This window comes from Coregonus clupeaformis, chromosome 21, assembly GCF_020615455.1.
Source record: "Coregonus clupeaformis isolate EN_2021a chromosome 21, ASM2061545v1, whole genome shotgun sequence".
Taxonomy (NCBI): Eukaryota; Metazoa; Chordata; class Actinopteri; order Salmoniformes; family Salmonidae; genus Coregonus; species Coregonus clupeaformis.
This window is the reverse complement of record NC_059212.1, coordinates 30,648,492-30,664,023: the sequence shown is the minus strand read 5'-3', so window position 1 is coordinate 30,664,023 and position 15,532 is coordinate 30,648,492. Positions and strand designations below refer to the sequence as shown.

Below are 15,532 nucleotides of genomic sequence, written 5' to 3'. Positions count from 1 at the left end.
TTTGCACATTATGATGTCTTTCCAATCCGATACAGGTTGCATTTTCTATGCTCAGTCTGAGCGCAACAAGATCCCCCTAAATATCTAATATTTTAGAATCTGATATTTCAGAATCTGATTCGGAGAGAGTGAAAGTGTTGTTCGTAGTCCTGTCTCTGGAATATAAAGTGTTGAAAAATGTCATAGGAGAATTGGAACCTTGTTCATAAAGAACTAACATCAATTGCAGTAGTTCCTACAGATAGTTTACCATTCCCGACAAGTTTTAACTTGTAACAAGTGCCGACTTTATGTCAGTGTACCATATAGTGAGTACATTCTAACTAGAATGTCAAATATGGTGGAAGCACTGTATAGTAGTTGCCGTCAAAGTGCCACAAGCAACCATTTGATGTCTTTGTGATGATGGCTTGACAGCCATGTCTCACTGTGTTTTCCACTTGAAGTATTCCAGTAGGAGTAGTATACCCATGGAAAGAAAAAAGGAGACATCCATTTGAAGGAAGGATGGTAAACTTAGATCTCTTTAGCGATATGTTTATAACTTCTTCAATCAAAGGAATGGAAGAGATGTGGGGATCCAAGGGGGATTCCTTAAATATTCAACCCTGACAGGTGCAGTATTCAGTAACAACATTATTTATTTTATTTACTAAGCGTAATCCATTGAGAAATGGGACGATATCTCACTGTACTCCAGACGACATCGCAAAAGCATCTGCTCTGTAATTCTGAAATGAATTGCAACATACAACTCAAAGACACAAGCTTTATGGCATGGCATTGTCCTAATTTAAAATAATGGCTTCACCCTCCCTAATATCAAATGATAGATGCAGCGCGCCATGCAAAACCATGATTCAAAATACTTGTTTTTGAGCTAAATGAACAAGCCGAGGCAGCTGTCAGTTTCCTGTCCATTCTCTTCATGGTCATATGAATCACTAATATGCCCAACAGAATGAGAATGGGCTGTGTCCATTATGGAAAATAACCTCATCCCTTTATCTGACGCATTTCGAAAGGCCGATATTGTCCATAAATTTGAACATAAAGTCATAAATGCCAGAAAAAGGGGAACAGACAGACAAATTCCTTCTGTGTGCTGTGAATCCTAATGATCCTTCAAACGGCCTGGGTTATACAGTGTATGTGGAGGGAAGCAGAGGAATTCACTCCAGTTATTGGTCAGGTAGATACTTAATGGCTGCATCACAAATGGCACCCTATTCCTGCCCCCATGAGCCCTGGTCAAAAGTAGTACACTATAAAGGGAATAGGGTGCCATTTAGGATGCACCCAATATGTTTCAACTCGGTATGTGGGTGAGCCTGACAAGCAGCAAGCTATAGGGTACAAGCAAGGTGAAAGATGATATTACCACTCGATAGCCTTGGCTTGTCAGGTGGGTGGTTAGAATGCGTAAGTACATGCTAAGAAGATGTGTTATTTGATGAGGGCATAATGTAGTGTCTAACCACATATGAAATCAGTAAGTGCATTGTTACTCTGCCTGCCTCTTTGTGTCAAATGAAAGCACATTTTCTGAAGTAGGGAAGTAACCATAAGGGCATAACATCTCTGTTTGCCTTGTACCAGATATGTAAGTACAGGCAGTTACAGTGGGGAGAACAAGTATTTGATACACTGCCGATTTTGCAGGTTTTCCTACTTACAAAGCATGTAGAGGTCTGTAATTTTTATCATAGGTACACTTCAACTGTGAGAGATGGAATAAAAAAAAAAATCCAGAAAATCACATTGTATGATTTTTAAGTAATTAATTTGCATTTTATTGCATGACATAAGTATTTGATACATCAGAAAAGCAGAACTTAATATTTGGTACAGAAACCTTTATTTGCAATTACAGAGATCATACGTTTCCTGTAGGTCTTGACCAGGTTTGCACACACTGCAGCAGGGATTTTGGCCCACTCCTCCATACAGATCTTCTCCAGATCCTTCAGGTTTCGGGGCTGTCGCTGGGCAATACGGACTTTCAGCTCCCTCCAAAGATTTTCTATTGGATTCAGGTCTGGAGACTGGCTAGGCCACTCCAGGACCTTGAGATGCTTCTTACGGAACCACTCCTTAGTTGCCCTGGCTGTGTGTTTCGGGTCGTTATCATGCTGGAAGACCCAGCCACGACCCATCTTCAATGCTCTTACTGAGGTTGTTGGCCAAGATCTCGCGATACATGGCCCCATCCATCCTCCCCTCAATACGGTGCAGTCGTCCTGTCCCCTTTGCAGAAAAGCATCCCCAAAGAATGATGTTTCCACCATCATGCTTCACGGTTGGGAGGGTGTTCTTGGGGTTGTACTCATCCTTCTTCTTCCTCCAAACACGGCGAGTGGAGTTTAGACCAAAAAGCTATATTTTTGTTTCATCAGACCACATGACCTTCTCCCATTCCTCCTCTGGATCATCCAGATGGTCATTGGCAAACTTCAGACGGGCCTGGACATGCGCTGGCTTGAGCAGGGGGACCTTGCGTGCGCTGCAGGATTTTAATCCATGACGGTGTAGTGTGTTACTAATGGTTTTCTTTGAGACTGTGGTCCCAGCTCTCTTCAGGTCATTAACCAGGTCATGCCGTGTAGTTCTGAGCTGATCCCTCACCTTCCTCATGATCATTGATGCCCCACGAGGTGATATCATGCATGGAGCCCCAGACCGAGGGTGATTGACCGTCATCTTGAACTTCTTCCATTTTCTAATAATTGCGCCAACAGTTGTTGCCTTCTCACCAAGCTGCTTGCCTATTGTCCTGTAGCCCATCCCAGCCTTGTGCAGGTCTACAATTTTATCCCTGATGTCCTTACACAGCTCTCTGGTCTTGGCCATTGTGGAGAGGTTGGAGTCTGTTTGATTGAGTGTGTGGACAGGTGTCTTTTATACAGGTAACGAGTTCAAACAGGTGCCGTTAATAAAGGTAATGAGTGGAGAACAGGATGGCTTCTTAAAGAAAAACTAACAGGTCTGTGAGAGCAGGACTTCTTACTGGTTGGTAGGTGATCAAATACTTATGTCATGCAATAAAATGCAAATGAATTACTTAAAAAATCATACAATGTGATTTTCTGGATTTTTGTTTTAGATTCTGTCTCTCACAGTTGTAGTGTACCAATGATACAAATTACAGACCTCTACATGTTTTGTAAGTAGGAAAACCTGCAAAATCGGCAGTGTATCAAATACTTGTTCTCCCCACTGTATATACAAAAAAAAAATAAAGGGAACACTTAAACAACACAATGTAACTCCAAGTCAATCACACTTCTGTGAAATCAAACTGTCCACTTAGGAAGCAACACTGATTGACAATACATTTCACATGCTGTTGTGCAAATGGAATAGACAACAGGTGGAAATTATAGGCAATTAGCAAGACACCCCCAATAAAGGACTGGTTTTGCAGGTGGTGACCTCAGACCACTTCTCAGTTCCTATGCTTCCTGGCTGATGTTTTGGTCACTTTTGAATGCTGGCGGTGCTTTCACTCTAGTGGTAGCATGAGACGGAGTCTACAACCCACACAAGTGGCTCAGGTAGTGCAGCTCATCCAGGATGGCTCATCAATGCGAGCTGTGGCAAGAAGGTTTGCTGTGTCTGTCAGCGTAGTGTCCAGAGCATGGACGCGCTACCAGGAGACAGGCCAGTACATCAGGAGACGTGGAGGAGGCCGTAGGACAACCCAGCAGCAGGACTGCTACCTCCGCCTTTGTGCAAGGAGGAGCAGGAGGAGCACTGCCAGAGCCCTGCAAAATGGCCTCCAGTAGGCCACAAATGTGCATGTGTCTGCTCAAACGGTCAGAGACAGACTCCATGAGGGTGGTATGAGGGCCTGATGTCCACAGGTGGGGGTTGTGCTTACAGCCCAACACCGTGCAGGACGTTTGGCATTTGCCAGAGAACACCAAGATTGGCAAATTCGCCACTGGCGCCCTGTGCTCTTCACAGATGAAAGCAGGTTCACACTGAGCACATGTGACAGACGTGACAGAGTCTGGAGACGCTGTGGAGAACGTTCTGCTGCCTGCAACATCCTCCAGCATGACCGGTTTGGCGGTGGGTCAGTCATGGTGTGGGGTGGCATTTCTTTGGGGGCCGCACAGCCCTCCATGTGCTCGTCAGAGGTAGCCTGACTGCCATTAGGTACCGAGATGAGATCCTCAGACCCCCTTGTGAGACCATATGCTGGTGCGGTTGGCCCTGGGTTCCTCCTAATGCAAGACAATGCTAGACCTCATGTGGCTGGAGTGTGTCAGCAGTTCCTGCAAGAGGAAGGCATTGATGCTATGGACTGGCCCGCCCGTTCCCCAGACCTGAATCCAATTGAGCACATCTGGGACATCATGTCTCGCTCCATCCACCAACACCACGTTGCACCACAGACTTTCCAGGAATTGGCGGATGCTTTAGTCCAGGTCTGGGAGGAGATCCCTCAGGAGACCATCCACCACCTCATCAGGAGCATGCCCAGGCGTTGTAGGGAGGTCATACAGGCACGTGGAGGCCACACACACTACTGAGCCTCATTTTGACTTGTTTTAAGGACATTACATCAAAGTTGGATCAGCCTGTAGTGTGGTTTTCCACTTTAATTGTGAGGGTGACTCCAAATCCAGACCTCCATGGGTTGATCAATTTGATTTCCATTGATAATTTTTGTGTGATTTTGTTGTCAGCACATTCAACTATGTAAAGAAAAAAGTATTTAATAATATTATTTCATTCATTCAGATCTAGGATGTGTTATTTTAGTGTTCCCTTTATCTTTTGAGCAGTGTACTTACCACTGCTTATTCTGTTTTCCCAAAAAAAGGGAAGTTACATTTGTAAGAGCACCAAAGTGCACCATAACTGCATGTGATCACATGCTGACAACAGAGTAATTTGGTAAGGTTTTTACACTAGTAGTTCCTCTAGTGTAATGCCCATGTCAATTAATAATTATGCAGGATATCTATTGAGATAGAAAGCAATCAAATAATTGACTGCTACCATTAATAAACAAAGCATTTAACACTGAACACACTAAGGGATCCATCGATCCAAATACTTATTGCTACATCACATGCATTTCAGACTGATAGTATGAATAGAGGTGACACCGTGAGCCTGATGGGTAAAACAATTGAGCCGTTGAATGTGCTAAACTAACACTGTAATGCCAAAGCTAATGTTATCAAACTAATTTGGTGTTGGTTCTGGGAGCCCGAGGTAGCTCACTCAGGATCATTGAGCACTGTAATGACCTGAGCCCGTCAGTGCACTACAAATTTACTCACTTGCCTCTTGCCAAAAGTAGCACATGGGATAATAGAAGCTCCAGCCCCATAACAATTGCAGGTCTCACCCAGTTGGGCTTTGTAAAAAAAGTGACTTCATTGCAGTGATTTGATAGGTTACATAATGTCAGCTCCATGGGTAGACAACTTGCCTAGGGCATAAGTAGGAAGTCTCTGCATAGTTTCAATTAGCCAGTAGCCCAATAACATAAAGACCAGGAGCTGTCCATATAGATTTAGGGATATGGACCACAATTGCACAATAAAAGGTATCATCCATAATTTAAATATCTGAAAAAAATAATAATAATGATGGATATGTGAAATTATTGACTTTCTGTAAAATAAAACACTAATCTTGTTTTCTTGTGATTGTTTCTCAATTTCTTAGATGAATTCAAGGCCTTCATGAAAAAACTACCAACGGACCATTTTTTAAACACATCCTTGGTATTCAAGTTTTGGGCAGCAGATGCAGCTCTCCAGAAGCGCTACAGCCAATTGGAGAGCAGCACCAATTTGGTTCTTGGGAAAGCCCAGAAGATTGTGAGGAAACTCTTCTCTCTGAGCAAGCGCTGTCCCAAACTGCCAAGGATCAACCTCCCAAGAGAAAGGTACGATAATGGGAACATCACATGCTTTCAAATCATTCCACAAATAGATTGTAATATCTGCCACATCAGAGATGTATGGAGAATAAGAGCACCTCCTCCCAGCTGCCCACTGCACTGAGGCTAGGAAACACTGTCACTACCGATAAATCTACGATAATCAAAAATTTCAACAAGCATTTTGCTATGGCTGGCCATGCTTTCCACCTGGCTACCCCTACCCCGGCCACCAGCTCTGCACCCTCCGCTGCAACTTGCCCATGCCCCCCCCACTTCTCCTTCACCCAAATTCAGATAGCTGATGTTCTGAAAGAGCTGCAAAATCTGGACCCCTACAAATCAGCTAGGCTAGACAATCTGGACCCTTTCTTTCTAAAATTAGCCGCCGGAATTGTCGCAACCCCTATTACCAGCCTGTTCAACCTCTCTTTCGTATCGTCTGAGATCCCCAGAGATTGGAAAGCTGCCGCGGTCATCCCCCTCTTCAAAGGGGATGACACTTTAGATCCAAACTGTTACAGACCTATATCCATCCTGCCCTGCCTTTCGAAAGTATTTGAAAGCCAAGTTAACAAACAGATCACCGACCATTTCGAATCCCACCGTACCTTCTCCGCTATGCAATCTGGTTTCTGAGCTGGTCATGGGTGCACCTCAGCCACGCTCAAGGTCCTAAACGATATTATAATCGCGATCAATAAAAGACAGTACTGTGCAGCCGTCTTCATCGACCTGGCCAAGGCTTTCGACTCTGTCAATCACAGCATTCTTATTGGCAGACTAAATAGCCTTGGTTTCTCAAATGACTCCCTCGCCTGGTTCAACAACTACTTCTCAGAGTTCAATGTGTCAAATCGGAAGGCCTGTTGTCTGGACCTCTGGCAGTCTCTATGGGGGTGCCACAGGGTTCAATTCTCGGGCCGACTCTATTCTCTGTGTATATCAATGATGTCGCTCTTGCTGCTGGTGACTCTCGGATCCACCTCTATGCGGACGACACCATTTTGTATACATCTGGCCCTTCATTGGACACTGTGTTAACAAACCTCCAAACGAGCTTCAATGCCATACAGCACTCCTTCCGTAGCCACAAACTGCTCTTAAACGCTAGTAAAACTAAATGCATGCTCTTCAATCGAATGCTGCTTGTACCCGCCCACCCGACTCAAATCACTACTCTCGGCGGGTCTGACTTAGAATGTGTGGACAACTACACATACCTAGGTGTCTGGTTAGACCGTAAACTATCCTTCCAGACTCACATTAAGCATCTCCAATCCAAAGTTAAATCTAGAATTGGCTTCCTATTTCGCAAAAAAACAAAGCCCCCTTCACTCATGCTGCCAAACATGCCCTCGTAAAACTGACTAGCCTACCGATCCTTGACTTCGGCGATGTCATTTACAAAATAGCCTCCAACACTCTACTCAGCAAATTGGATGTAGTCTATCACAGTGCCATCCTTTTTGTCATCAAAGCCCCATATACTACCCACCATTGTGACATGTACGCTCTCGTTGGCTGGCCCTTACTACATATTCGTCGCCAAACCTACTGGCTCCAGGTCATCTATAAATCACTGCTAGGCAAATCCCTGCCTTATCTTAGCTCATTGGTCACCATAGCAACACCCACCCGTAGTATGCGCTCCAGCAGGTATATCTCACTGGTCATCCCCAAAGCCAACACCTCCTTTGGCCGCCATTCCTTCCAGTTCTCTGCTGCCAATGACTGGAACGAACTGCAAAAATCTCTGAAGCTGGAGACTCTTATCTCCCTCACTAACTTTAAGCATCAGTTGTCAGAGCAGCTTACCGATCACTGCACCTGTACACAGCCCATCTGCAATTAGCCCACCCAACTACCTCATCCCCATATTGTTATTTATTTTGCTCATTTGCACCCCAGTATCTCTATTTGCAAATCATCTTCTGCACATGTATCATTCCAGTGTTAATACTAAATTGTAATTATTTTTGCACTATGGCCTATTTATTGCCTTACCTTCATAACTTACTACATTTGCACACACTGTATATAGATTTTCTATTGTGTTATTGACTGTATGTATTGTTTATCCCATATGTAACTCTGTGTTGTTGTTGTTTTTATCGCACTGCTTTGCTTTATCTTGGCCAGGTCGCAGTTTTAAATGAGAACTTGTTTTAAACTGGCTTACCTGGTTAAATAAAGGTGAAATAAAATAAAAAATAAAAATATGTAAATGTCTTTATGTTGGCTTTTGAACATCTTACACCTACTTTATTGGTAAATTACATTAATTAATTATTACATAGAACCACTTCATGGCATTTTATCACCACTTTGTGTCCTCTTTTATATCAAGTATTTTGACCAAGCAAAGTTATTTTATTTGGGTCAGGTCTTCATACTTTTCCCTGTAGTTTAAATAATACACCCCTAATCACATATACATGGCTGAGTTGTCTGTCATTTAGAGGCAATTTGGTATCTAATGCTGTGCGAAAACCAGGGCAAGCGTCTGAAATGAAAGAGAGAGAGAGCTGTTTAGTGTCTCTTCCCTGATTGAAGAGGTCTGTGTGATGTGAGGTCTGCGGTGCCATGTCTGTAATCAAGTGCTCTTAGAGAAGACAGGTTGGTGTGAACCACTTGCCCACTGAACACCCACATTTTTGTGACAAGCGCTACCTCTGCCTGTCATTCACTCATTTAACTCTGTTCAAACAAATAACAACAGTCTATTCAGCTTAGCTGAGCCAGAAGATTTCTTCAACATCATCATCATGTGCTATATAATCCCTCATTTTGATATGCAAGTCTGCAGAAGAGGAAAACGTTTTTGTTTATGTAGTGCAATTCCCAATACAGAACCGGTTGAGGAAAACTCATCTTTGCAGAACCAACTCCAAAATAGTGCTAGTAGAAAGTTACGGCAAAGTACTCAATTGTTAATTTATTTACAATATCTGTGTTTTTTCCCTCAAATGTGGTTGCACCAAAAATGTCTCATCCTACCAATGCTTGTACTGTACATAATTCATGAACACAGACTTAAGCTCAAATTCACTTTATAGTGAACATTACGTATAGCACATAAAATCAAATAATATATTAGCTATAACATATTAGTACTTAAAAGAACAATCCTTCATAAGTATGTTATGCAGGTTCTGGAACACGCTATGCATAACTCTGGAAGACACCTATCCTCCAGAGTAAACTGAACAGCTGGAAGAAGGATCTTCCGAGTAGGGTTCTTGGTATTCTTCTGAATCCCTAAGACGGGTGATGAGCCTTTTAAAGCCCACATCAATCATCATTTGGCACTCACTAAATGGGATGATGTTAAGTGAACGTTACTTCTGTCCTTTATGCAGTCTTCCTCTATCCTTTCTAGAGGGTACAATAGTGTTAGTCTAAGGAAAAGTTATTTGATTAATGAATGACTGCATTTATTGATTATGAAGGGCACTTATGAAGCTTTTTAAGTAAAGATGATTCCAAAGTCAAATTATGTTTTTGAAAATAATTATATTAATCTTAATAACAAATGTGACTACTGATGTTTGCGGAGAACACATTACGCAAATGTCTCCCTTCTTGTTATGAATGAGCTTATTTCATTCACCTAATATTGTGCTCTTTTCTCTTTAGGACAACAGGATTTTGGCTGAACAGGGCCCAGTCACTCCTGTACTGCAATGAGCATGGAGTCCTGGGCATGTTTTCAGAGGAGGTGCAAAGCTGCACCTGCACTGCAGAGCACAGTAGTGCCTGCCAGGGGACAGTACCCTGTGTGGTCGGAGAGGGGACATCCTGCCTCTCATGTGCCCCAGACAACATCACACGCTGTGGCTCCTGCCACCTTGCCAACATCCTGCACCTGGGCTCTTGTCGGCCCAACATAGCAAACTCTCTGGACCACTACCTGAACATTGACTTTGACATGCCGGATGCAGAGTTCAAGTACCTGCTCCAGCGGCTGGACAGTCGCATGGAAGTCCACGCCATCTACATTAGCAATGACGTGCGTCTGGGCAGCTGGTTCAACCCGGCCTGGAGGAAACGCATGCTCCTCACTCTAAAGAGCAACAAAAACAAATCCAATCTCATTCATATGCTAATGGGAATCTCATTCCAGATCTGCTCTACTAAAAACAGTACACTGGAGCCTGTGCCTGCCATCTATGTCAACCCATTTGGGGGTAGCCACTCGGAGAGTTGGTTCATGCCTATCAACCAGCAGGACTTCCCAGACTGGGAAAGAACTAAAGTGGATGCCTCTCTGCAGTGCTACAACTGGACATTGATGCTGGGCACCAAGTGGAAGTCCTTCTTCGAGACGGTGCACATTTACCTGCGCAGCCGCATCCTGACCGATGACCCCACCGTCAACGAGACCCTTTTCTACGAACCCCTGGACCTGGACGACAACACATCCAACCTGGGCTACATGAAGATCAACAGTCTCAAGGTGTTCGGCTACAGCATGCACTTTGACCCCGAGGGCATCAAAGACCTGATTCTGCAGCTGGACTACCCGTACACGCAAGGCACCCAGGACGCAGCCTTTCATATGCTGCTGGAGATGAGAGACCGCATCAACCGGCTCTCCCCGCCTGGATTGCAGCCATTGGACCTCTTTTCATGTCTGCTCCGCCACAGGCTCAAGCTCTCCACTAGTGAGGTGGTGCGCATCCGAGACTCCCTCCAGATTTTCAACTCCAAGCTGCCCAATTCCTCGGAGGCAGAGCTGGGCCAGTTGTGCAGCTAGCTCAGTCTAAATTAGAGTCCAGAGAGTGCTGTGCTGCGCTGCTGGTTACTCTTCAGTCAGTTGCCAATTTATCCATCTGGTTTGGAAAACATGTACATATATTTCTCTGAGATGTCTAGAGCATTCCTATACACTGGCTGACAGAGCTTGGAGTGTGTTGGCTCTGTTGGATGTGGAGTGATGTCATGACAACAGATTTTGCTTTGCACAGATAGATTTTTTAATATAAAGAGCGAGTAACTCTGAGTTTAGAAAAGGATTGCTCTGGTTTGTTCATCTGTTGGCAGGAAGTTGAGGAAACAGAAGAGGATTTCCCTTTTCTAACCCTTTTCTCTTTGGTTACAGAACGATTTCATTTAAAAGCGGAAATCTGATGGGCTGAATGAGTTGATTATGCTTAAAGGGATAGTTCACCCAAATTACAAAATGACACATTGTTTTCCTTACCCTGTAAGCAGTCTATGGACAAGGTATGATGCATGAAAAATGCTAATATCGGTCCCATGACTTGAATGGGATTTGTGCCACAAATGCTAAAACGTTAGCATGTGGAAACTGTGCCAGGGAAACTAAACCAAAGCATGGATTGCTGTCATACCTTGTCCATAGATTACTTACAAGATAAGCAAACCAATGTGTCATTTTGTAATTTGGGTGAACTATCCCTTTAACGGTCTCTTATGATAATCATCCCCCAAAATGTTATCCTTGCCTTTCCATTTTATCTGGCATTCAAAATCCTGTAAAATATGTATTTGTGCTTAAAATTTGGTTGGGAAGAGTAAATATTTCTGTTCAGCAACATTGCTATACCAAAAGAAGCTGAACGTGGTGGCAAAATGAATGGTAAAAATGTCTTAAATGTTGAAATATCTTTTTGAGCGGACTTCAAAATGATTTTTTTTGACATGGTAACAAAAGGTCTGTGGATACAGCTGTGTAAATATTGCTCCATCTAAATCTAGATGTGGAAAGTGCACATTGCTTTTTAGATAACCAAGTGCAAAGACCCAAAAAATATTTGTAACAAAATAAAATCATGCCTTATGATGGAGAATCAATGTTCAGATAAAAAGCACATTCAGCTGAGTGTTTCATTTCCAGGCTAGATCTTTTGAATATATTTTGCAAACATAACACCACATTTTTGGAATAGGCCAACTATATTTGCATTTTAATGAGTACACTGTATTGTGGATCTTACCTGTAAATGTCAGTCGCAATTCCAGTTCAAAGGTATTGAGGAATACTTTTTTACACTCGTTTTGTAGCTCAAACCTTTATTCATTTTATTCACGATAGGCCTACATGTTGGAACTCAAATGAATATGAGCTGGAGGACATTCATTTCTGATGGTATAATATTACATCTGGATATGTTTGAAGTTTTTTACACTGATTGTGATGGTTCAACAATTGACCATACTGCTATGGTATCTCCATTTCATATGTTAAAGTACTATTTGATCTTTCATTATCTACAAACCTACACCTTGAGTGAAAAATTACTGTCATAAATCTACTACTGGAATAGCTATGTTTCTAGGATTTATCAATTGTACCATTTGACAAGAGTGAACAAAGAAGACATATTTAAATGTCCCTCTTCACTGTACAAATCCTCTGTGTTGCCATGACATGGATACATACATTTGCAAATACCCTTGGAACTTCCTGATAAGATTAATGTTCTCTAGTATATAAAGTGCAGCATTTGCAAGGAAAAAAACAATTTACAAGGTTGTCACAGAGCATGGGAACCAAACACACATTGTCAAATCACATCAAACTCACTGTGCCTCTGAACGACCTGGGAAAAACCTCAGACGGGAGTCACAAACACAGAGTTTATAAATAAAAGTTATTTATCTTGGTGTCATCAAGAAATCAGCACTCGCCCTTCAGCTAATCGCCAGGACAGTGGGGGAAACCCAATCAATCAAGGAGGGTCTATTATGCTGTGTAAAATGTTCATATATCATATAATAGAGACATTAAACATTCCACTCCACTGCACATCCAGTTGCATATCAGTCTGAAATCTAAGCAAATGAATGCATAAACTCTCCTTGACTTGATTGGCTAGCCTCTCGTTACATGATAAATAGTACACACTGAGTACAGCAGATTATTTCAAAGAGCATTTATTTGCCATTTAGTTTATTCCTGTTTGTTTTTTGCCTCTGACTGCCGCAGTCCGTAGGACAGTAACTGACAGTTAAGCATGGCTGCCAGCACACGGCACTTATCATACCACCCAGATGTTCTTCTTTCTAACTTTGTATTATTTTATGTCAATCAGTGTGTAGTGTGCATTTCTTCAATTTCTTCCAATTCTTCCAAATTGCACTTCTTTTTACATTTGCTGCACTTCATTGTTAGTGACGGTCGTCCTTGAGCTTTTTATGGTCACCATGCTCCAGGATGAAAAGCCTGTTTCATGTGTGCTCTATCCAGTTTCCATTTGTGAGAGGATGCCTGATATGTAAATATCCCTGTGGAAATAAAGGGCCTTCTGTAATGCCAACACTGTCACTTAGCAGTGGCCTGTTTGCCTGGTGTGCAAGTCTTTGGACTGGTGCCAACGTCAGGCCTCAGAGAGGCATGACCTCACTATTATGGTTTATTACTCTGGTTATTTGATATGTGGGGGACATCTTTCTTTCCACAGGGAGACCGAACTTAGCTTTTCAATGGGTAATGATATGAGAGAATGGCACCACTATAAGAAGTTGAATCATGACAGTTTGATTTGAATATCATCTTTAGCTGAATTTATTTAATTCAATTTTGTATGTTGTCCGTATTGCTATTATCAAAATCAAACTAAAATACCTTTCAGAAGACTTACACACAGGATAAAGGTAATAGTTACATGGTTAATTTGAACAAGTTGTAATTACTTACAATTATCAATTATATACTGTATCTCTGATATAACTTTAGTTATAACTTGTTCCTATATTTCTACCATGTTACTACTACCTACTCCTTTATATTGTGCTGTAAAGTACATTACTTATGGGGTTGATGCCAAAAGCTTTCCGAGAGCCATTCAAGAAATAAGCAACAAACTCTCTGTATGTCAAAACTAAATTAACAGCTTACTGTTTAAGACAGAATTAACCCAAGCAGTTTTTCTGTACAGTATGAAATGTAATTGTCTTTGGGAAAATGAACAAATATTTCCTAAATGCCTTCAACATTTATAGATTGAGATGGGGTTTTGGCCCTAAAAACTACAAATGTCCAGAACCAAAGTGCTGAATGTAAATATTCTTGGGTTGACTACATCCACTTTTATCAGACACTACTTCACACAGCTCAATCAAGAATATGAAATATCTAATCAGTATCTGGATGAAATAATTATATTTGACGATATGACAATGTTTTATGTATTTGTATCTGTACATATGACGTGCTACATACACAAACATACTGATATGTCTACTGGTTGGCTCTGTTAAGAACTGTTTACAGTGCCTTAAGAAAGTATTCATACCCCTTGACTTATTCCACATTTTGTTCTGTTACAGCCTGAATTAAAAATGGATTAAATATTTTTTTTAATCTGACCCGTCTACACACAATACCCCATAATGACAAATTGAAAACATGTTTTTAGAAATGTTAATCAAATTGATTGAAAATGAAATATAGAAATATCTAATTTACATAAGTATTCATACCCCTGACTCAATATATGTTAGAATCACCTTCGGCAGCGATTACAGCTGTGAATCTTTCTGGGTAAGTCTCTAAGAGCTTTGCGCACCTGCATTGTATAATATTTGCACATTACTCTTTTAAAAATTCTTCAAGCTCTGTCAAGTTGGTTGTTGATCATTGCTAGACAGCCATGTTCAAGTCTTGCCATAGATTTTCAAGCCAATTTAAGTAAAAATTATAACTACACCAGTCAGGAACATTCAATGTCATCTTGGTAAGCAACTCCAGTGTATATTTGGCCTTGTGTTTTAGGTTGTTGCCTGCTAAAAGGTGAATTTGTCTCCCAGTGTCTGTTGGAAAGCAGACTGAACCAGGTTTTCCTCTATGATTTTGCCTGTTCTCAGCTCTATTCCGTTAATTTCTATCCTTAAACACTCCCTAGTCCATGCCGATGACAAGCATACACGTAACATGATGCAGCCACCACCATGCTTGACAATATGAAGAGTGGTACTCAGTGATGTGTTGTGTAGGATTTTCCCCAAACATAACTCTTTGTATTCAGGACATAAAGTTTATTTCTTTGCCAGATTTTTTGCAGTTTACTTTAGTGCCTTATTGCAAACAGGATGAATATTATGTACAGGCTTCCTTCTTTTCATCTAGGTTAGTATTGTGGAGTAACTACAATGTTGTTGATCCATCCTCAGTTTTTTCCTATTACAGCCATTAAACTCTGTAACTGTTTTAAAGTCACCATTGGCCTCATGGTGAAATCCCTGAGCGGTTTCCTTCCTCTCCAGCAACTGAGCTAGGAAGGACACCTGTATCTTTGTAGTAATTGGGTGTATTGATACACTATCCAAAGTGTAATTAATAACTTCACCATGCTCAAAGGGATATTTACCCATCTACCAATAGGTGCCCTTCTTTGCGAGGTATTGTGGTTGAATCTGTATTTGAAATTCACAGCTCGACTGAGGGACCTTACAGACAATTGTATATGTGGGGTACAGAGATGAGCTAGTCATTCAAAAACTGTGTTAAACACTATTATTATACACAGAGTGAGTCCATGCAACTTATTATGTGACTTGTTAAGCATACTTGTACTCCTGAACTTATTTAGGCTTGCCATAACAAAGGGGTTGAATAATTATTGACTCAAGACATTTCAGCTTTTCATATTAATTAAT

General features: G+C 41.6%; 1 protein-coding gene across 1 annotated transcript in view; it reads left to right on the top strand.

The window, feature by feature from the left end:
* LOC121535207 (BMP/retinoic acid-inducible neural-specific protein 3-like) overlaps positions 1–11,109 on the top strand; it is a 121,259-nt gene extending 110,150 nt beyond the window's left edge. The window contains exons 7-8 of the mRNA XM_041842033.1: positions 5,689–5,911; positions 9,545–11,109. Of these exons, the coding sequence (XP_041697967.1) occupies positions 5,689–5,911; positions 9,545–10,664 (1,343 nt within the window). The 3' untranslated portion in view covers positions 10,665–11,109. The remainder of the gene's footprint in view (positions 1–5,688; positions 5,912–9,544) is intronic.
* Positions 11,110–15,532: the final 4,423 nt, after the last annotated feature.